Source organism: Electrona antarctica, assembly GCF_951216825.1.
Source record: "Electrona antarctica genome assembly, chromosome: 9".
NCBI lineage: Eukaryota > Metazoa > Chordata > Actinopteri > Myctophiformes > Myctophidae > Electrona > Electrona antarctica.
In genome coordinates, this window is record NC_136790.1 from 57,368,245 (window position 1) to 57,392,179 (window position 23,935).

Consider the following 23,935-nt stretch of genomic DNA (forward strand, 5'->3'; position numbering starts at 1 on the left):
AGGAGAGCGAGGGGGAGGATCAGGGCTCGGCAGACGGAGGAGCAGACACGCCTGGATCTCAACGACCGCGCTCAGACTCTGGCAGAGAGCTGACTGACGAGGTACTGACACACCTGTTATCTCACTGACGAGGTACTGACCCACCTGTTATCACTGACGAGGTACTGACACACCTGTTATCTCACTGACGAGGTACTGACACACCTGTTATCACTGACGAGGTACTGACACACCTGTTATCACTGACGAGGTACTGACACACCTGTTATCACTGACGAGGTACTGACACCTGTTATCACTGACGAGGTACTGACACCTGTTATCACTGGCGAGGTACTGACACACCTGTTATCACTGACGAGGTACTGACACACCTGTTATCACTGACGAGGTACTGACACACCTGTTATCACTGACGAGGTACTGACACACCTGTTATCTCACTGACCACTACATGGAATTATGTAGTGTAGTGCCGATGAGACATTTTGGCCGATATCGATACCCGTCGATATAATTGTCTCCACCAGGCCGAAGGCATGGGGAGAGAGTATGTTTTGCACTCCGTCCGTCCGTCCGTCCGTCCGTCCGTGTGTGTGTGTCCGTCCGTCCGTCTGTGAACAGCTAATCTCCGGCACCGTTAACCTGGTCAATGCCAAATTTTGCACACGCACTCCCTGGATGCCAACGATGAACCTCTGCCCCAAATTTTCCACAACGGCCTGTTATAGCGCCACCAGGAGGCCGCTTTGTGCAAAACAGGTTTTTTGACAATACACCTACAAATTGTGTCCAAAAATCACGCAAATTGGTACACAGTCTCTCTAGAGCCATTCAACGGAACGGGTCTTTCAGATTTCTCAGACTCAAGCCTGATTGGCTAAGATTGGCTTCCAAAGTTCGCAGGATTGCTCAGTTTCAAACAAAATGCTGCAAATCATGAACACATCGTGTGATTTCCATGAAATTGTGCACGCACATTCCCACTAGGCCGAGGAGGAAATGCCACATGAACATTTTCAACTCAGCCTCATGGTGGCGCTATAACTGGCCGAAAAGGGTTTTTACTTCTAACTGCACGGAACGGATCTGTGGATAACTTTGTATGCCAACTCCCTAGAGGCCAAGTGAAAACCTTTGCCTGGAATTTTTCACATCTGCTCTTTATAGCGCCACCAGGAGGCCGACATATGTAAAACACATTTTCTAATATTACTCCTTCAGATTTTATCCAAATTTCACGCAAATCGGTACACATGCTCTTCATAGTCATGTGATCAAGACGGGTTTGTTTAATTTCTCATAATCCACCCTCATTGGCTACGATTGGCTTCTAAACTTTTCAGGAGTAGCCCGCTTTGTACCTGCTTTGTACAAATCGCCACAACTACTCAACGCAGCGTCCGATTGTCGACATTGTTGACAGTTTTCAAATCAGCCTCATGGTGGCGCTACAACAGGCCAAGCCGCGTCACACACACACACACACACACACACACACACACACACACACACGTTTATATTGCTCCTAAACATTTTGCCAAACATCACACACACACTCCTATCCTCCTGGTGGAGACCTGTGCCCAGAAGGGCACTTTTTCTAGTTCATTGCTGTTATGTGGCCGATAACCGATATTACCGATGTGTCTGTGTGACCGCCTGACCTCTGTGTGACCCCCTGACCCCTCTGTGACCCCTCTCAGGAGATCCTGGCCAGCGTGATGATCAAGAACCTGGACACGGGGGAGGAGATCCCTCTGATCCTGGCCGAGGAGAAGCTTCCCTCTGGGATCAACCCTCTGACCCTTCACATCATGAGGAGGACCAAGGAGTACATCACGTAGGTCTTGACCCCTAACCCTTAACCCCACCCCTAACCCTCTGGGATCAACCCTCTGACCCTTCACATCATGAGGAGGACCAAGGAGTACATCCCATATGTAACGTTCCATACCTCCTAGCCTTGCTCCAGTCTCTCTAGGTGGAGAGGTTTAGGGTTAGGGGCTAGATATGTACTCCTGTCTCTAGGTGGAGAGGTTTAGGGTTAGGGGCTAGATATGTACTCCTGTCTCTAGGTGGAGAGGTTTAGGGTTAGGGGCTAGATATGTACTCCTGTCTCTAGGTGGAGAGGTTTAGGGTTAGGGGCTAGATATGTACTCCAGTCTCTATGTGGAGAGGTTTAGGGTTAGGGGCTAGATATGTACTCCTGTCTCTAGGTGGAGAGGTTTAGGGTTAGGGGCTAGATATGTACTCCAGTCTCTCTATGTGGAGAGGTTTAGGGGCTAGATATGTACTCCAGTCTCTCTGTGTGGAGAGGTTTAGGGTTAGGGGCTAGATATGTACTCCTGTCTCTATGTGGAGAGGTTTAGGGTTAGGGGCTAGATATGTACTCCAGTCTCTAGGTGGAGAGGTTTAGGGTTAGGGGCTAGATATGTACTCCAGTCTCTCTAGGTGGAGAGGTTTAGGGGCTAGATATGTACTCCTAACCCCCTGCTCCATTCTCTCTAGGACCTAGAGGTGGAGAGGGTGGGGGGAAAGGGGGAGACGCCACAACGGAGCCCGCCCTCCTCCTCACAAGCCTGATATATTTATGTAAAATACGTTGTATTTAGTGCTGTCAGGAACCATGCAGCTCAGTCAATAACGTTGTGTTTTTATTTATTTATTTTTTGTAGGAGCGATGCAGCTCAGTCCGATGACGATGAGAAGGCGTCGGCTGCTCTCTCCGATACGGACGGAGGAAAACTCAAGCAGAAAACGTAAGATTTCCTATTCTAGTCCTCTGTGTAGAGCCTTCATGGTTTACATGTTCTTAGTCCTCTGTGTAGAGCCTGCATGGTTTACATGTTCCTAGTCATCTGTGTAGAGCCTTCATGGTTTACATGTTCCTAGTCCTCTGTGTAGAGCCTGCATGGTTTACATGTTCCTAGTCCTCTGTTTAGAGCCTTCATGAGAGCCCCAGGACTCAGGTTAACCCATTTCGGGCGGGAACCCCTGTTGGTGTTTTAAGCATTATGTTATGCTTTAGCTATTGAAAAATAGCAGATCTACAAGCTCATAGCGCGCCACCGAGTGGCGCGCTACGAGCTTGTAGGTCTGCTATTTTTGAAAAATCGTGAAAATGTGGCGTAAATCTTTGTTCCTGGTAGAATAAAGATAAGATGTTGTGTTCAAGGACTCAGTTTAAGAGGTTCCTGGTAGAATAAAGATAAGATGTTGTGTTCCAGGACTCAGTTTAAGAGTTTCCTGGTAGAATAAAGATAAGATGTTGTGTTCCAGGACTCAGTTTAAGAGGTTCCTGGTAGAATAAAGATAAGATGTTGTGTTCCAGGACTCAGTTTAAGAGGTTCCTGGTAGAATAAAGATAAGATGTTGTGTTCCAGGACTCAGTTTAAGAAGTTCCTGGTAGAATAAAGATAAGATGTTGTGTTCCAGGACTCATTTTAAGAAGTTCCTGGTAGAATAAAGATAAGATGACGTGTTCCAGGACTCAGTTTAAGAGGTTCCTGGTAGAATAAAGATAAGATGTTGTGTTCCAGGACTCAGTTTAAGAGGTTCCTGGTAGAATAAAGATAAGATGTTGTGTTCCAGGACTCAGTTTAAGAGGTTCCTGGTAGAATAAAGATAAGATGATGTGTTCCAGGACTCAGTTTAAGAGGTTCCTGGTAGAATAAAGATAAGATGTTGTGTTCCAGGACTCAGTTTAAGAGGTTCCTGGTAGAATAAAGATAAGATGTTGTGTTCCAGGACTCAGTTTAAGAGGTTCCTGGTAGAATAAAGATAAGATGTTGTGTTCCAGGACTCAGTTTAAGAAGTTCCTGGGGAAGTCTGTGAAGAGAGCCAAACACCTGGCGGAGGAGTACGGAGAGAAGGCCGTCAACAAGGTGAAGAGCGTCCGCGATGAAGGTGAGGAGCCCTCAGCGGGAAGTGGTTATAACATTATGAAGGAGTCCTCAGCGGGAAGTGATTATTATAACATTATGAAGGAGGCCCTCAGCGAGAAGTGGTTATTATAACATTATGAAGGCACCCTCAGTGGGAAGTGGTTATTATAACATTATGAAGTGGTTATTATAACATTATGAAGTGGTTATTATAACATTATGAAGTGGTTATTATAACATTATGAAGAGTGTAAATCTAAATCTAGAGTTACATGACCTACATGCTGACAGCCAGGTCAGTGTGTAAGTGTATTTATTAGGAGTGTAACGATACATTTTTAACAGCGATACGATACGTATCACGATACATGGTTGACGATACGATACATGGTTGACGATACGATACATGGTTGACGATACGATACATGGTTGACGATACGATACATGGTTGACGATACGATACATATTGGTTCATTATGGCGATACGATTCAATGATTCGAAATCGTTACAGTAACTATTTAAAATACATTGACATTATTTTAAACTAAGTAATGAATCCCCTTTTTTCTTTTATATTCCAAAAATTGCTAAATATCTTGCACCAAAAATGTAGTATTGATACAATCGATTATTTGCATAGCAAAACGATTCGATACAGATTATTTGCATAGCAAAACGATACGATACAGATTATTTGCACAGCAAAACGATACAGATTATTTGCATTGCAAAACGATTCAATACAGATTATTTGCATTGCAAAACGATACGATACAGATTATTTGCATTGCAAAACGATTCGATACAGATTATTTGCATTGCAAAACGATTCGATACAGATTATTTGCATAACAAAACCATTCGATACAGATTATTTGCATAGCAAAACGATACGATACAGATTATTTGCATTGCAAAACGATACGATACATAGTCGATGTTGCCGTTTTCATTTCGATATACTTCGATTCTTGAAATTAACCCATTTTGGGCGGGAACCCCTTTTGGTGTTTTAAACATTGTTATGCTTTAGCTATTGAAAAATAGCAGATCTACAAGCTCGTAGCTCGCCACCGAGTGGCGCGCTACGAGCTTGTAGGTCTGCTATTTTTGAAAAATCGTAAAAATGCGGCACAAATCTTTGAATATATATTCTTTCAGAGCGAACGCTTCTTTTATTTCAACGGGTTTTCCTAAATGGGTTAAAATCGATGCAGTTACTATATCGTTACTGTATCGTTACACCCCTAATTAGTTACAAGACCTACATGCTGACCTACAGACAGCCAGGTCAGTCTCTAAGTGTATTTATATGTCAGTAGTAACATCGTTTCTCCATATTTTAACTCCACACATTTTTATTTTATTTCTAACCGTTTCTGTCCTTCGCTGCTCAGCCTCGTTACCTCGAACCCCCGACCAGCCCCGGCGCAAAGGGCCAGGTCGTTACCTCCTCTTGTTATCGGCACATTTTGATAGACAATCAATCAATCAATCAATATATTTATTGACGTATTTCTTGTGTACTGACGTGTGTGTTTGTGTCGTCCTTACTGCGGTGCAACTGAATGCACCTCCTGGATCAATGAAGGTCTATCTGTTCATTTTATGCAGTGGTTTTCAACCCTATTCATTTCAAGGTCCATTTATTCATTCAGCGCTCTGCTTGCACACAAGCAGCCCATTCATGGCCAAGTTGTGTGCAAAGCTCAATATGGCAGCTCGAGTGCATTTCTAGTTTATTCAGCATTTGAGCCACGGACCACCATTTGATGACATTGGTTTCATTTTACTCTCTCAAGAGTTCAAGATCTATAAAGGGTCCATTTGGTTACCAACTCTTCCATAATTTAGCTGCACGGGGACCACCTGGAACCCCCCCAAGAACCACTGGTTGAAAACCACTGACTTATCAAGTTAATTTATTTTTGAGCCCCTCCTATGTACAGCTTTGTGTGACTGTAATAATGTATGAGCACGGAATGCTCTCAGCTGATTGGCCAGGCACTGGAATGCTCTCGGCTGATTGGCCAGGCACCGTAATGTGCTCAGCTGATTGGCCTGGCACGAAATGTGATGTATGATGATAAGAGTGCTGCTCAGTTCACAGAGGTGGGATTTTTACTTACCCGTATTGTGCCGAATATAAGAGGACTTTGATTCTAATACGCTTTTTTTAGGATATTTCCATTGGGAGAAAAACAGTCCTTCTATTGAACACAATAGAAAAACAGTCCTTCTATTGAAGACAATAGAAAACAGTCATTATATTGAAGACAATATAAAAAAAGTCACTATATTGAAGACAATATAAAAACAGTCCTTCTATTGAAGACAATAGAAAAACAGTCCTTCTATTGAAGACAATAGAAAAACAGTCCTATTGAAGACAATAGAAAAACAGTCCTATTGAAAACAATAGAAACACAGTCCTTATTTTGAAGACAATAGAAAAACAGTCATATTGCAGACAATATAAAACCAGTCCTTCTATTGAAGACAATATAAAAACAGTCCTTCTATTGAAGACAATAGAAACACAGTCCTTCTATTTAAGACAATAGATAAACAGTCCTTCTATTGAAGACAATAGAAAAACAGTCCTATTGAAGACAATAGAAAAACAGTCCTATTGAAAACAATAGAAACACAGTCCTTATTTTGAAGACAATAGAAAAACAGTCCTTCTATTGAAGACAATAGAAAAACAGTCCTTCTATTGAAGACAATAGAAAAACAGTCCTTCTATTGAAGACAATAGAAAAACAGTCCTATTGAAGACAATAGAAAAACAGTCCTATTGAAAACAATAGAAACACAGTCATATTGCAGACAATATAAAACCAGTCCTTCTATTGAAGACAATAGAAAAACAGTCCTTTTGAAGACAATAGAAAAACAGTCCTTCTATTGAAGACAATAGAAAAACAGTCCTATTGAAGACAATAGAAAAACAGTCCTTTTGAAGACAATAGAAAAACAGTCCTTCTATTGAAGACAATAGAAAAACAGTCCTATTGAAGACAATAGAAAAACAGTCCTTCTATTGAAGACAATAGAAAAATAGTCCTTATATTGAAGACAATAGAAAAACAGTCCTTCTATTGAAGACAATAGAAAAAACAGTCCTATTGAAGACAATAGAAAAACAGTCCTATTGAAGACAATAGAAAAACAGTCCTTATATTGAAGACAATAGAAAAACAGTCCTATTGAAGACAATAAGGGTAATTGATTGAGTTCTGCTTCTCCACAGCTGCTGCTCAAGTAATTCGGGTCATTTGGTGGTGAAGACAGTCCTTCTATTGAAGACAATAGAAAAACAGTCCTTTTGAAGACAATAGAAAAACAGTCCTTCTATTGAAGACAATAGAAAAACAGTCCTATTGAAGACAATAGAAAAACAGTCCTATTGAAAACAATAGAAACACAGTCCTTATTTTGAAGACAATAGAAAAACAGTCATATTGCAGACAATATAAAACCAGTCCTTCTATTGAAGACAATATAAAAACAGTCCTATTGAAGACAATAGAAAAACAGTCCTTCTATTGAAGACAATAGAAAAACAGTCCTATTGAAGACAATAGAAAAACAGTCCTATTGAAGACAATAGAAAAACAGTCCTATTGAAAACAATAGAAACACAGTCCTTATTTTACAATAGAAAAACAGTCATATTGCAGACAATATAAAACCAGTCCTTCTATTGAAGACAATATAAAAACAGTCCTTCTATTGAAGACAATAGAAAAACAGTCCTTCTATTGAAGACACTAGAAAAACAGTCCTATTGAAGACAATAGAAAAACAGTCCTTTTGAAGACAATAGAAAAACAGTCCTTCTATTGAAGACAATAGAAAAACAGTCCTTCTATTGAAGACAATACAAAAAACAGTCCTATTGAAGACAATACAAAAAACAGTCCTATTGAAGACAATAGAAAAACAGTCCTTCTATTGAAGACAATAGAAAAATAGTCCTTATATTGAAGACAATAGAAAGACAGTCCTTCTATTGAAGACAATAGAAAAAACAGTCCTATTGAAGACAATAGAAAAACAGTCCTATTGAAGACAATAGAAAAACAGTCCTTATATTGAAGACAATAGAAAAACAGTCCTATTGAAGACAATAAGGGTAATTGATTGAGTTCTGCTTCTCCACAGCTGCTGCTCAAGTAATTCGGGTCATTTGGTGGTGGAGGTCACTGATTAAAAATAAAATATTCCACAAAACTAGCGCTAGTTTTGGGCTGGACTGGACTAGACGGGACTGGATTAGACTGGACTGGACTAGACTGGACTGGATTAGACTGGACTGGACTAGACTGGACTAGACTGGACTGGATTAGACTGGACTGGACTGGACTGGACTAGACTGGACTGGACTAGACTGGACTGGATTAGACTGGACTGGACTGGATTAGACTGGACTGGACTGGACTGGACTGGATTAGACTGGACTGGACTGGACTAGACTGGACTGGACTAGACTGGACTGGATTAGACTGGACTGGACTGGACTGGATTGGACTGGACTGGACTGGACTGGACTAGACTGGACTGGACAGAGGTCAAAGTTGAACTCAAAGTTCCGCAATATAGTTGAAATAGGTCAACAATACAACATGTGTATTGTTGATCTATCTTTATCTATACCTAGCTTTAAGTCCAAAACTCTGAACTAACCCTTTAAGTGCTGCTCTGCTGCTGGTCATATGGTCATAAACCTGATGGTCAGTCTCAGTCTGTGACCTGTTCTACTGACATAAACCTGATGGTCGGTCTCAGTCTGTGACCTGTTCAACTGACATACCTGATGGTCAGTATCAGTCTGTGACCTGTTCTACTGTCATAAACCTGATGGTCAGTATCAGTATGTGACCTGTTCTACTGTCATAAACCTGATGATCAGTATCAGTATGTGACCTGTTCAACTGACATACCTGATGGTCAGTATCAGTCTGTGATTTGTTCTACTGACATAAACCTGATGGTCAGTCTCAGTCTGACCTGTTCAACATGAACCTGATGGTCAGTATCAGTCTGTGACCTGTTCTACTGACATAAACCCGATGGTCAGTATCAGTCTGTGACCTGATGGTCAGTATCAGTCTGTGACCTGATGGTCAGTATCAGTCTGTGACCTGTTCAACATGAACCTGATGGTCAGTATCAGTCTGTGACCTGATGGTCAGTATCAGTCTGTGACCTGTTCAACATGAACCTGATGGTCAGTAATAGTATCATGTAGTACTGCCTGCAGCAAGAAAACGCCAAGCTGCTGAAAAACCTGCAGGGCTGAGTTGTTGAACACACACACACGCGCACGCACACACACACACGCACACATGCCTGCTTCCACGCCGTTTCGCAATTGACCTATAGCTAAGCCCCTCCCCAAACTGCTATGGTCCAATCACAGCTAAGCATAACATGGGTTAGACAAACCTCCACCAATAGTTTTCCTATATGATTAAAACATTGTTTTAAAAAAACACGCACATATTTTTCCAGTGCAAACGGCAGGCCTTGTTGACGGATTTGGAAGAGATTTTGAAGGTCTGGTTCCAAAAATGAACCAGTATTTATTGGCTGGAAAGTGTCTGAGAGTGGGAGAGGGGGAGGGGCTTAGCTAACGGCAAATTCACTGATTGAGACTAAAATATTGGCCTGACAAAAAACTTTAGGTTATGGGATTTATTTATTCATGTATTTATTCATGTATTTATCCCTGTATTATGTCAGCATGTTGGGTGTAAACAAACATGGCAGATGCCTTTATAATTACATTTTATTTAAACCCATTTAGGCCTGACGTCAAAAAAAAATCACACCCGTGTGAACTGAGTGGTGTAAGGTTTTATATAGCATGATCAGCTGTGGTCTGACGTAATGTCTGACGTAATGAAATAAGGTAAGGTATTATGTAGCCTGATCAGCTCTGATCTGACGTAATGAAATCACACCCGGATGTGATTTCACAACTGGCTTTTTCTGTGCAGAGAAAATGACCATGGTTGCTACGGTCATCCAGTTCACCCGGGTGTGATTTAATTACGTCAGAAATTATTTTGAACATAGCAACCATGCTCATTTTTTTCTGCACACAAAAGCCTGTTGTAGGAGTGGTTTACACCACTCAAAAATAAAAAGTCTTCTGAAAGAATATATATTCAAAGATTTGTGCCGCATTTTCACGATTTTTCAAAAATAGCTAAAGTATAACATAATGCTTAGTTAAAACACCAAAAGGGGTTCCCTACCAGAATGGGTTCATTTTAATTTTTAAAGTGGAACAGTTTAAAAATGTTTCTGAGGCCAGAAATATCAGCAGCACTGCCTTGTTTGAAGTAAAGTATGATGTTTGGATATTATTACTTTTGGAGCATGGTGACCCCCATGGTAGTCACCAGGCCCAGAATGAGAGCTCATAGCTGGGTAAAAGATGTGGACCTCCAGGGAGGTTCATGGTAGTCACCATGCCCAGAATGAGAGCTCATAGCTGGGTAAAAGATGTGGACCTCCAGGGAGGTTCATGGTAGTCACCAGGCCCAGAATGAGAGCTCATAGCTGGGTAAAATATGTGGACCTCCAGGGAGGGGGTCCATGGTAGTCATCATGCCCAGGGTGAGAGCTCATAGCTGGGTAAAAAGATGTGGACCTCCAGGGAGGTTCATGGTAGTCACCAGGCTCAGGATGAGAGCTCATAGCTGGGTAAGAGATGTGGACCTCCAGGGAGGATCATGGTAGTCATCAGGCCCAGGATGAGAGCTCATAGCTGGGTAAGAGATGTGGACCTCCAGGGAGGATCATGGTAGTCATCAGGCCCAGGATGAGAGCTCATAGCTGGGAAAAAAATGTGCACTTGCAGGTTTGCAAAGCTCTGTGTGGTTGAACCCCTCCCCCAAGGCTGTGATTGGCCCGCTGAACCCCTCCCCCATGGCTGTGATTGGCCGGCTGAACCCCTCCCCCATGGCTGCGATTGGCTGGCTGAGTGATTGGCCAAAACCCCGTGGTGTGTAACTGGTTCTTGGCAGTGCTCCAGGAATGTCTTTTATTTCTCAGCAGTAAAACGTAATTTTTTTTCACCAACAACTGATTGTGTTTTTCTGACTCAGATGGGAAAATCAAGAGGAGCTTGAGTTTTGGCATGAGTAAGTTTTATGAGCCTTCGACTCTCGCTCGATGCTTCGTCCACACGTACACACGTGCACACACACGTACACACACGTACACACACAGTACACACACGTACACACACACGTACACACACGTACTGTACACACACGTACACACACGTACACACACGTACACACACGTACACACATGTACACAGTGGCAGTGGTGGCCGAACGGATTGCGGAGCGGTCTTGATACCGGAAGGTCGCCAGTTCGAATCAGCGGTCCGACACGTTAAAATTACCACCGCTGAAGTGCCCTTGAACAAGGCATTGAACCACTACGATGAAATGTTCTATGAGCAGGGCCTGGCTGGAAACAAGTTCTTGAGCTTAGCCCAGATACCCTGGGTAAATATAGTAATCATTTCATTTAATTTAATTTCATTTCACACACACACGTACACACACGGGTACTTTTAGAAACGGAGCTTTTTGCGTTTTGTATTGAAAATCTCTGCGTCTACACTGCCTCGTTTACATTAAAGAGGAATGTGCACGGGGACGTGGCCCGGTCTCCTGCGGGAGGTTTGCACATGCTCAGTGTAAACAGGAGCTGCGATGATGGAGTGTTCCAGCAGAGGGTGCTAGAGGTGCATGAGAGTTGCTAAAAGGATATAAAAAAAAGGAGAATAGTACTGGATAGTTCTGGATCTCATTATTTACATCACAAGTTCTGAGCTTTCTATCTAGCACCCTCTGCTGGAACACTCCATCATCGCAGTTTAGTTTTCCTAGGTTTACACAACAGCGACATGGAAACGTAGCTAAAGTGGCGACTGAAAACTTTCCGTCATCCGAACGCGTCACACTATCCCACTCTCATCCATCCATCCATCTTCAACCGCTTATCCGTAGTCGGGTCGCGGGGGCAACAGCTCCACCAGAGCACTTCCCTCTCCAGAGCAACATTAGTGACTTCCTCCTGGGGGATCCCGAGATGTTCCCAGGCCAGTGAGTCGATGTGTTTCCTCCAACTGCGCCTTGGTCTGCCCCGGGGGTCTCCTCCCAGTGGGACGTGCATCAAGGACCTCCCTAGGGAGACGCCCGAGAGGCATCCTAACCAGATGCCCCGAACCACCTCAGCTGGCTCCTTTCCAGGCGAAGGAGCAGCGGTTCTACTCCTATCCCACTCTGCCCGATGGAAAAGTCTTTAAAAACGGCGAATTAAACAATGAAAACATAACTCGTGAATGGGAGGGAAAGTGTTAACATTTAAAAAAATAAACGCATGTGTACGTACGTGTGGACTAGAGCCTCATTCTGGAACGCTTCGAATCGTCGGCTACAGAAATAAAAAAAACTCTCTGGTTCTTGACGTCCTTGTTTTTTGTTGTGTCCCCCCCCCAGTGTTCCACACGGACCAGGACGACCCGTCCTCCAGCGATGACGAGGGCATGCCGTACACCCGTCCCGCCAAGTTCAAGGCCCACAGCTCCAAGGGACCGTTCGACTTCGACCAGGTCAAGGTGGTGCAGGACCTGAGCGGAGAGCACATGGTAGGGCATTCACTTCTAGTCATTTTTACATTTTTACTAGTTGACTAGTTGACTAGCTGCCTAGTCTACTAGTCGACTAGACTACCTGTTATATTTATGTTTTTTGTAGGGCCGGGACTTTAACGCGTTAATTGAGATTAATTAACTACAGAAAAATTAACGCGTTAAAAAAATTAACGCATTTTAATCGCACTATTTTTTTCACCGCGGAACGTTGTCACTGGACAGTTTTCAGATGGACCGGCGCACCACCCAGTTCACCGAGTGAAGTGTCCGTTGTTACAGGGAGTGGAAACCACCCCCATTTAGAATGGTATGCCCCAGCAGCATTGGGGGAACAATAACACCACCAGACAGTTCACCAGACCGGGGGAAGCCGCTGAGATCACTTTGCTTGTCCCCGTGGATTGGAAATAGGATTTAAAAGGCTATCCGATGATAGCGTGGATTACAGCACAGTTGTGTGCAATTATTCAATAAAGAATTCGCATATCACCGAAGACCGCACCTCGTCAAGCCTCCAGTATCGGCTCGATGCGAAACATGTTGCACCGAGCCTAGCCTGGAAGCTAACGTCAACAACAGTAGCTCTGGTCCTTAGCGTAGTTAGGACTCAGGAGGAGTTCTATGGTACTTAATTTGATCCTTTCCCCTCACACCCACGGAAGTGCAGGCTGTGCAGCCCCTCGTTTTTAGCACAAAAAAATATGTGAAAGCCTACTTTCCTCCTTCTAACACTATGGATCAGAGCTAACGTCATTCCAACTACCAGTAGCAATTCAAGGACCCGACCAGATGACATGGTTTCTAACTAAACGGTTATGGCCAAATAAAATGTAAAATCTGTTAATGGCTGTTACTGTATGTCCACGGAAGAAACACAGAGGTGCTTTGTTATGGTCATGTCACTTTGCTGCACCAAGCCCCCCCCCCCCAACCCTGTGGAATGCATTCCCCAAACACTCAGAGACATGCCCCCACCATCCAAACCTTCAATATTGCTTTCCCCAGCTATTTCATCTATTTAATTCCTTAGTGTTTTTCCTCTAATAAAGTTGTTTTTGATTTATCATGTCCCCCTTGTAAAGCATTTTTTTGTACTCAGAAAAGCTTTATATAAATTATTACATTTGAGATATTATTATAATTTATTACCCCTATTATTACTACAAAAACAATGTTTTATTGCTTAAACTTATGTATTCACTATTCATTGATTCACTAGTATACCAAAATCCATTTAAAAAAATAGCTTTCTCACTGTTCTCGGGTCAAATAATGATATGCGATTAAAATGCGATTAATCGAGATTAATTAACTACAAAGCCTCTGATTAATTAGATTAAAATTTTTAATCGAGTCCCAGCTCTAGTTTTTTGACATAAATATGTGTACATTTAAAAACTGTGTACATGGTGACTATAACTATAATCTACCTGATCTTGAGGCCTACAAAATCGGGGAAAAAATCAACTAGTCAACTAGTACCAACAAGGTCGACTAGTGCAGGGGTTCTCAACACGTGGGTCGCGACCCCTCGGGGGGTCGCCAAATTATTCTGGGTGTCCCCGGCCAAAAACATTGAGAACCCCTGGACTAGTGGATTTACTAGTCGACTAGTTGCTTAATGCCCTAGCATGGTTAGTTTTAGTTTGTATGTAGTTTCAGGACCTGAGCGGAGAGCACATGGTGAGATTTATGTAGTTTCAGGACCTGAGTGGAGAGCACATGGTGAGATGTATGTAGTTTCAGGACCTGAGCGGAGAGCACATGGTGAGATTTATGTAGTTTCAGGACCTGAGTGGAGAGCACATGGTGAGATTTATGTAGTTTCAGGACCTGAGCGGAGAGCACATGGTGAGATTTATGTAGTTTCAGGACCTGAGCGGAGAGCACATGGTGAGATTTATGTAGTTTCAGGACCTGAGTGTAGAGCACATGGTGAGATTTATGTAGTTTCAGGACCTGAGCGGAGAGCACATGGTGAGATTTATGTAGTTTCAGGACCTGAGCGGAGAGCACATGGTGAGATTTATGTAGTTTCAGGACCTGAGTGGAGAGCACATGGTGAGATTTATGTAGTTTCAGGACCTGAGCGGAGAGCACATGGTTAGTTTTAGTTTTAACCCATTCTGGGCGGGAACCCCTTTTGGTGTTCTAAGCATTATGTTATACTTTAGCTGTTGAAAAATAGCAGATCTACAAGCTCGTAGCGCGGCACTGTGAGACATGTTCTGCTGGGTCTCATAGTAAAGGGCTCGCTTGATGATCATGTTTTAGGGTGGAAAAAAATCACGGCACTCCATCTTTAACATTCAGTAGATTTTCTGTTCTGGGGTTTTCTGGCTCAAACAAGTGCTCTGATTATTCGTCCACCAGGGGGCGGTGTGGTTATTATTAATATTATTATTATTATTATTATATTATCGTCCACCAGGACCATGACGTTTATTATTCTTATATATTCGTCCACCAGGGGGCGGTGTGGTTATTATTATTATATATTATCGACCACCAGGGGGCGGTGTTATTATTATATATATATATCGTCCACCAGGGGGCGGTGTGGACCATGAGGTTTATTATATATATATATATATATTATTCCACCACCAGGGGGCGGTGTGGACCATGATGTGTATTATATATATTATTCCACCACCATGGGGCGGTGTGGACCATGAGGTTTATTATATATTATTCCACCACCTGGGGGCGGTGTGGACCATGAGGTTTATTATATATTATTCCACCACCTGGGGGCGGTGTGGACCATGATATGTATTATATTATTCCACCACCAGGGGGCGGTGTGGACCATGAAGTGTATTATATATATTATTCCACCACCAGGGGGCGGTGTGGACCATGAAGTTCTCCCACTGTGGCAGGCTGCTGGCCACGGCTGGCCAGGACAACGTGGTGAGGATCTGGGTCCTAAAGAACGCCTTCGACTACTTTAACAACATGAGGATGAAGTACAACACGGAGGGTAAGTAAGCCCGAACCCTACCCTACCCGACCCGACATTTTCAGGTAGGGTAGGGCCCAAAATGCACGATAATTAGTCGGGCCGGGCAGAGCGATATTCCGTGATTTATTTTTTATTTTTTATTTTTTATATATTTTATTATAACAAAAATATCAATTCTGTTTGTGTAATGTATTTATTCAACCGTTTCCGTACATGCGTCTTAGCGCATCCTCAATGATACGGGGCAAGATAAGAATATTCTGAATTTCTTCCTCTTTTTTTTTTGTCAGTTCGCCTTTCGGCTACCGTATGCTACACACTAGGCAATTGTTAGCTTACCATTGATTTGGCCGTTACTGCGGCGGAAAGAATGACTCGTCTCTCCTAATCCAGGGCGCTCTCTGTGGTGTTGAATGGATCGATATGCTGGCGCTTCATTTCTGCTCCTCATCCGTCTCTCCCGCAAAATATGAACGCTTTTTGGATCATATATCGTATAAATTAAAACGATCGCAATGTAAGCTAGCTATGTAAAGTAAACTTTTTTTAGTAGATTGTTTCCGGGTCGTGGGTTTCCGAGTAAAAGCGGCCCCAGAGCTCCTATTTTGAAGGACTTCCGGCACTGATTGTGTTAATATGAAGAGGGCTGAGGCTGAGCTGGTGAATATTGGCGATTAACTTTTACAGTTAAGGCTATTATACTATTATGTGACTGAAGTGGTGGAGGAGGAGGCGATGATCAGCAGCAGGGAGTTACAGGGAGTTACAACATGCCGGTAGGCCAGTAAGGAGGGAGTTACAACATGCCGGTAGGCCAGTAAGGAGGGAGTTACAACATGCCGGTAGACCAGTAAGGAGGGAGTTACAACATGCCGGTAGACCAGTAAGGAGGGAGTTACAACATGCCGGTAGGCCAGTAAGGAGGGAGTTACAACATGCCGGTAGACCAGTAAGGAGGGAGTTACAACATGCCGGTAGGCCAGTAAGGAGGGAGTTACAACATGCCGGTAGACCAGTAAGGAGGGAGTTACAACATGCCGGTAGACCAGTAAGGAGGGAGTTACAACATGCCGGTAGGCCAGTAAGGAGGGAGTTACAACATGCCGGTAGGCCAGTAAGGAGGGAGTTACAATAGGCAAGTTTTTATATGACTGATGAGGATGGAGTGACCACTGTAATGTGTGTTTTGAATGAGAGCTGACTGTCCAGGACAACAAGGCGTTGTCTATGGAAATATAGAATAGGATAACCACTCAGATTAGTAGCAGGTCAGTCTGTGACGTCAGTCATCTACGACACACCAACTTGGCCTACAGGTGACATCATGTCTACGTCACACGTAGGCCAGCTAACCTATATAAGTGCCGACCCACACAGTAGGACTGCATTCCTTCAAGTCATTCATTCAAGGTATTCAGGACTGGATTCTTTTACAGGGAGAAACCTATAAACTACTGTGTGAAATGCTTCGTTGGACGGTGCACCTAAAAGGGTTTCCAGAGACACCGTATGATGCTGCTGTAGCAGTGGACCACAAAGTGTACTGCTTTAGAGGAGACTTTATCGAGTCCGAGCGTCGGACTGAAGTGCATGTCTTCAACACAGTGTCTTTATGCTGGACCAAATTGCCCCCAGAGACGCCTGGAAGAGGACAACGCCCCCTTGAGGTTCACCGCATGCGCTCCAGCCGCACAGCTGGGCTGATCGATCCTTTCATCTACATCTGGGGGGGAAAGACTGACACATGCAACTACAGCACGGTGCTTTATGCATTTGATGTCGACGACCACAGAATGCTCACACCCAGGGTTTCTGGGACCGTTCCAGAGGGGAGGCAAGGCCACTCAGCCTGTGTTGTTGGGAAGGTCATGTTTATCTATGGAGGATGCAATATGACTCGGTGGGTTAATGACATCTACAAGTTGGACACCACCATGATGGTCTGGACTTTAATTAACACCAGAGGAACTCCACCTCCTGATTCAGCATTTCACTCTGCCACTATCATCGGGACACATATGTTTGTATTTGGGGGCTATGGTAACTGGGTCTACTTAAACAACCTCAGTGTGTTTGACACAGAGACCAAACAATGGATAAACACACCTTCTTCACAGCTTCAACCAGAAGGACAGCAGAGTCATTCAGCCTTTCCATACAATAGAGAGCTGTACATATTTGGTGTGAGGAAAATTGACCAGGACATGAATGATCTGTGGAAATTCAGTCCAGAGACCTTCACCTGGAAGAAGGTTGAGTCCAAAGGGAATGTTCCATGTTTAACAACTTCTAACAAACCAAGGAGTCACATGGTATTATGTTGCATGGTGGGAGATCGTATCATCCTCTTTGGAGGACGTAGATCATACAACACCACCGCCAATGATGACCTGTATGTCTTAGACTTGAGTCCTAGTCTGAAGACCTTTTGCAAGCTGGCAGTTATTCAGTACGGTCTGGATCAGTCTGAACTCCCACACAACATCAGGTGGGAACTGGTAGCCATGGGAACTGGCAGCCATGACAACCAACAGCCAATAGGAACTGGCAGCCATGACAACCAACAGCCAATAGGAACTGGCAGCCATGACAACCAACAGCCAATAGGAAAAAAAATAACAGCCCATAAAAAAGAAAAACAAGGAGGGGAAACCGATAATACAGCAGATAGCAACACTGCTCTCCACAGCAGTAAACTACATTTTATCTAAATTGAGTTTTTACTAAAACATAACTTATTGATGTCCAATTTAACTTCTGTGAGTTTAAATTTGTTTTCTTTTAGAGAAAAAAAGCGTTGTAAAAAATTGCAGTAACTACAGAACCAAGGTAGAGTGTAGGAACTACATTTTGGGGGTCAAGGGTCAAATAAATAATAAATTAGGTCAAATCCCGATGGGAACCGCAAGGTTCCCGGTTCGATCCCTGTGGGCGTGTCCTTGAGCAAGACTCTGAACCCCTGATTGCTCCTGATGTGCAGGTTGGTGCCTTGCATGGTTTCCTCCACCATCGGTGTGTGAATGTGTGAATTAATGGGTGAATGTAATGCACGTCTTAAGTGATTTGGATAAAAGCGCAAGCGAGTTTTCCGCCATAAAAAATTCAACCGTCAGCTGCTTGTGACGGAATTCTCCGCCATATAAGCTTTTATAAAGATATAAAACAGGATTGCTTTAATCTATTTTTTTTTTCCTCCTGGCCTCCTTCTTTAGCACTCCTTGACCGGTTTGGCGCACACACGCACTTCCTGTTTACGTTCCGACTGAAGTGTCTCACCCACTGGACAGTTTCAATGATCTAGGATAGGATAGGACAGAGCCATTGCAAGGACAATTCACTGTAAAGTCCAAAGACTCAATGCATTCTGTAAACTTCACTTTAAAGTCCATAGACTCCAGTGCATTCCGTAAACTTCACTCTAAAGTCCATAGACTCCAATGCATTAGGAAAACTTCACTCTAAAGTCCATAGACTCCAATGCATTATGCAAACTTCACTCTAAAGTCCATAGACTCCAATACACTCTGTAAACTTCACTCTAAAGTCCATAGACTCCAATGTATTATGTGAACTTCACTCTAAAGTCCATAGACTCAAATGCATTATGTAAACTCCACTCTAAAGTTCATAGACTCCAATGCATTATGCCAACTTCACTCTAAAGTCCATAGACTCCAATGCATTCGGTAAACTTCCGGTTCAGTCCTTTGTCACTCTTGGCCAATAGCAGTCTATGTAGCAGAGCCGCCATTGGACTGAAGCCCCATGAAGTGAACAGAGTTGTCGTAACTCTCTCATCTATACGACTCTGGAATAGGATAACCACTCAGATTAGTAGCAGGTCAGTCTGTGACGTCAATCATCTACGACACACCAACTTGACCTACATGTGACATGTCTATGTCACACGTAGGCCCGCTAACCTATATAAGTGCTGACCCACACAGTAGACTGCATTCCTTCAAGTCATTCATTCAAGGTATTCAGGACTGGATTCTTTTACAGGGAGAAACCTATAAACTACTGTGTGAAATGCTTCGTTGGACGGTGCACCTAAAAGGGTTTCCAGAGACACCGTATGATGCTGCTGTAGCAGTGGACCACAAAGTGTACTGCTTTAGAGGAGACTTTATCGAGTCCGAGCGTCGGACTGAAGTGCATGTCTTCAACACAGTGTCTTTATGCTGGACCAAATTGCCCCCAGAGACGCCTGGAAGAGGACAACGCCCCCTTGAGGTTCACCACATGCGCTCCAGCCGCACAGCTGGGCTGATCGATCCTTTCATCTACATCTGGGGGGGAAAGACTGACACATGCAACTACAGCACGGTGCTTTATGCATTTGATGTCGACGACCACAGAATGCTCACACCCAGGGTTTCTGGGACCGTTCCAGAGGGGAGGCAAGGCCACTCAGCCTGTGTTGTTGGGAAGGTCATGTTTATCTATGGAGGATGCAATATGACTCGGTGGGTTAATGACATCTACAAGTTGGACACCACCATGATGGTCTGGACTTTAATTAACACCAGAGGAACTCCACCTCCTGATTCAGCATTTCACTCTGCCACTATCATCGGGACAAATATGTTTGTATTTGGGGGCTATGGTAACTGGGTCTACTTAAACAACCTCAGTGTGTTTGACACAGAGACCAACCAATGGATAAACACACCTTCTTCACAGCTTCAACCAGAAGGACAGCAGAGTCATTCAGCCTTTTCATACAATAGAGAGCTGTACATATTTGGTGTGAGGAAAATTGACCAGGACATGAATGATCTGTGGAAATTCAGTCCAGAGACCTTCACCTGGAAGAAGGTTGAGTCCAAAGGGAATGTTCCATGTTTAACAACTTCTAACAAACCAAGGAGTCACATGGTATTATGTTGCATGGTGGGAGATCGTATCATCCTCTTTGGAGGACGTAGATCATACAACACCACCGCCAATGATGACCTGTATGTCTTAGACTTGAGTCCTAGTCTGAAGACCTTTTGCAAGCTGGCAGTTATTCAGTACGGTCTGGATCAGTCTGAACTCCCACACAACATCAGGTGGGAACTGGTAGCCATGGGAACTGGCAGCCATGACAACCAACAGCCAATAGGAACTGGCAGCCATGACAACCAACAGCCAATAGGAACTGGCAGCCATGACAACCAACAGCCAATAGGAAAAAAAATAACAGCCCATAAAAAAGAAAGAAACAAGGAGGGGAAACCGATAATACAGCAGATAGCAACACTGCTCTCCACAGCAGTAAACTACATTTTATCTAAATTGAGTTTTTACTAAAACATAACTTATTGATGTCCAATTTAACTTCTGTGAGTTTAAATTTGTTTTGTTTTAGAGAAAAAAAGCGTTGTAAAAAATTGCAGTAACTACAGAACCAAGGTAGAGTGTAGGAACTACATTTTGGGGGTCAAGGGTCAAATAAATAATAAATTAGGTCAAATCCCGATGGGAACCGCAAGGTTCCCGGTTCGATCCCTGTGGGCTCCCCCAGAGTTAGTGTGGAAGTGTCCTTGAGCAAGACTCTGAACCCCTGATTGTTCCTGATGTGCAGGTTGGTGCCTTGCATGGTTTCCTCCACCATCGGTGTGTGAATGTGTGAATTAATGGGTGAATGTAATGCACGTCTTAAGTGATTTGGATAAAAGCGCAAGCGAGTTTTCCGCCATAAAAAATTCAACCGTCAGCTGCTTGTGACGGAATTCTCCGCCATATAAGCTTTTATAAAGATATAAAACAGGATTGCTTTAATCTATTTTTTTTTTCCTCCTGGCCTCCTTCTTTAGCACTCCTTGACCGGTTTGGCGCACACACGCACTTCCTGCTTACGTTCCGACTGAAGTGTCTCACCCACTGGACAGTTTCAATGATCTAGGATAGGATAGGACAGAGCCATTGCAAGGACAATTCACTGTAAAGTCCAAAGACTCAATGCATTCTGTAAACTTCACTTTAAAGTCCATAGACTCCAATGCATTCCGTAAACTTCACTCTAAAGTCCATAGACTCCAATGCATTAGGAAAACTTCACTCTAAAGTCCATAGACTCCAATGCATTATGCAAACTTCACTCTAAAGTCCATAGACTCCAATACACTCTGTAAACTTCACTCTAAAGTCCATAGACTCCAATGTATTATGTGAACTTCACTCTAAAGTCCATAGACTCAAATGCATTATGTAAACTCCACTCTAAAGTTCATAGACTCCAATGCATTATGTCAACTTCACTCTAAAGTCCATAGACTCCAATGCATTCGGTAAACTGTATGTCACACGTAGGCCCGCTAACCTATATAAGTGCTGACCCATACAGTAGACTGCATTCCTTCAGGTCATTCATTCAAGGAATTCAGGACTGCATTCTTTTACCGGGAGAAACCTATAAACTACTGTGTGAAATGCTTCGTTGGACGGTGCACCTAAAAGGGCTTCCAGGGACACTGTATGATGCTGCTGTAGCAGTGGACCACAAAGTGTACTGCTTTAGAGGAGACTTTATCGAGTCCGAGCGTCGGACTGAAGTGCATGTCTTCAACACAGTGTCTTTATGCTGGACCAAATTGCCCCCAGAGACGCCTGGAAGAGGACAACGCCCCCTTGAGGTTCACCGCATGCGCTCCAGCCGCACAGCTGGGCTGATCGATCCTTTCATCTACATCTGGGGGGGAAAGACTGACACATGCAACTACAGCACGGTGCTTTATGCATTTGATGTCGACGACCACAGAATGCTCACACCCAGGGTTTCTGGGACCGTTCCAGAGGGGAGGCAAGGCCACTCAGCCTGTGTTGTTGGGAAGGTCATGTTTATCTATGGAGGATGCAATATGACTCGGTGGGTTAATGACATCTACAAGTTGGACACCACCATGATGGTCTGGACTTTAATTAACACCAGAGGAACTCCACCTCCTGATTCAGCATTTCACTCTGGGGTAACTGGGGCTACTTAAACAACCTCAGTGTGTTTGACACAGAGACCAACCAATGGATAAACACACCTTCTTCACAGCTTCAACCAGAAGGACAGCAGAGTCATTCAGCCTTTTCATACAATAGAGAGCTGTACATATTTGGTGTGAGGAAAATTGACCAGGACATGAATGATCTGTGGAAATTCAGTCCAGAGACCTTCACCTGGAAGAAGGTTGAGTCCAAAGGGAATGTTCCATGTTTAAGAACGAATGGTACCCGAATGGTATTCTGTTGCATGGTGGGAGATCGTATCAACATCTTTGGAGGACAAAGATCTTGTGACGCATTCAATGATGACTTGTATGTCTTACACTTGAGTCCTAGTCTGAAGACCTTCTGCAAGCTGGCAGTTATTCAGTACGGTCTGGATCAGTCTGAACTCCCACACATCAGGTGGGAACTGGCAGCCATGGCTACCAACAGCCAATAAGAACTGGTAGCCATGACTACCAACAGCCAATAGGAACTGGCAGCCATGAGTACCAACAGCCAATAGGAGCTGGCATCCATGACTACCAACAGCCAATAGAAAACACCCCATGAAAAGAAGGAAACGAGTTAAAAGGAGGAAAAAAGGAATAATACAGCAGATTAGAGCCTGGCCTGAAGCCTGATATATTTGTATTTATTATTTCTAGCATGCGTTCCGCCGCGGTCTCTTTATCGGTGCACGTGGGACGCAGCAGCAGCATCAGCCAATCACTGCAGCTGCACTATCTGGCGGTCCCAAGTCCCCAGTGAGGCTCTCCAACGTTGAGGCGCTCGGCCCTAGTGGTAAGAGGAGGGACTGCAGGCGGACCCGTGGAGTTATGACTAGGAAACCCCCGTTCAGCAGCTGGGCTCTAACGTTGAGCACTCCGTTTGCTCTTCCGCATTTTGGACACCAAAGTTTTTGTGTCCAAATTGGAAAAAAAATAATCGGAAGTAGACGGTCCTTCCGGGTGCTTCAAAACGCCACTGAGCAACTTCCACTGACATGAATAGCGGGGTGGATATCGCGCCGGTTCAGTCTCTATCCTTCTTTATACTCTATCTGGTGCTCTGATGAACCCACAAATAAGAACAAGAAGTCAAGAACTCACACATCAGACTAAAAAGAAGAAGTCAAGAACTCACATCACACTAAAAAGAACAAGAACTCACATCACACTAAAAAGGACAGGAAGTCAAGAACTCACATCACACTAAAAAGGACAGGAAGTCAAGAACTCACATCACACTAAAAAGGACAGGAAGTCAAGAACTCACATCACACTAAAAAGGACAAGAAGTCAAGAACTCACATCACACTAAAAAGGACAGGAAGTCAAGAACTCACATCACACTAAAAAGGACAGGAAGTCAAGAACTCACATCACACTAAAAAGGACAGGAAGTCAAGAACTCACATCACA

General features: G+C 43.6%; 1 protein-coding gene across 1 annotated transcript in view; it reads left to right on the top strand.

The window, feature by feature from the left end:
* wdr44 (WD repeat domain 44) overlaps positions 1–23,935 on the top strand; it is a 72,956-nt gene that overhangs the window by 26,871 nt on the left and 22,150 nt on the right. The window contains exons 9-14 of the mRNA XM_079511324.1: positions 3–101; positions 1,707–1,843; positions 2,679–2,762; positions 3,803–3,909; positions 12,423–12,571; positions 15,425–15,563. Coding sequence (XP_079367450.1) covers positions 3–101; positions 1,707–1,843; positions 2,679–2,762; positions 3,803–3,909; positions 12,423–12,571; positions 15,425–15,563 — 715 coding nt within the window. The remainder of the gene's footprint in view (positions 1–2; positions 102–1,706; positions 1,844–2,678; positions 2,763–3,802; positions 3,910–12,422; positions 12,572–15,424; positions 15,564–23,935) is intronic.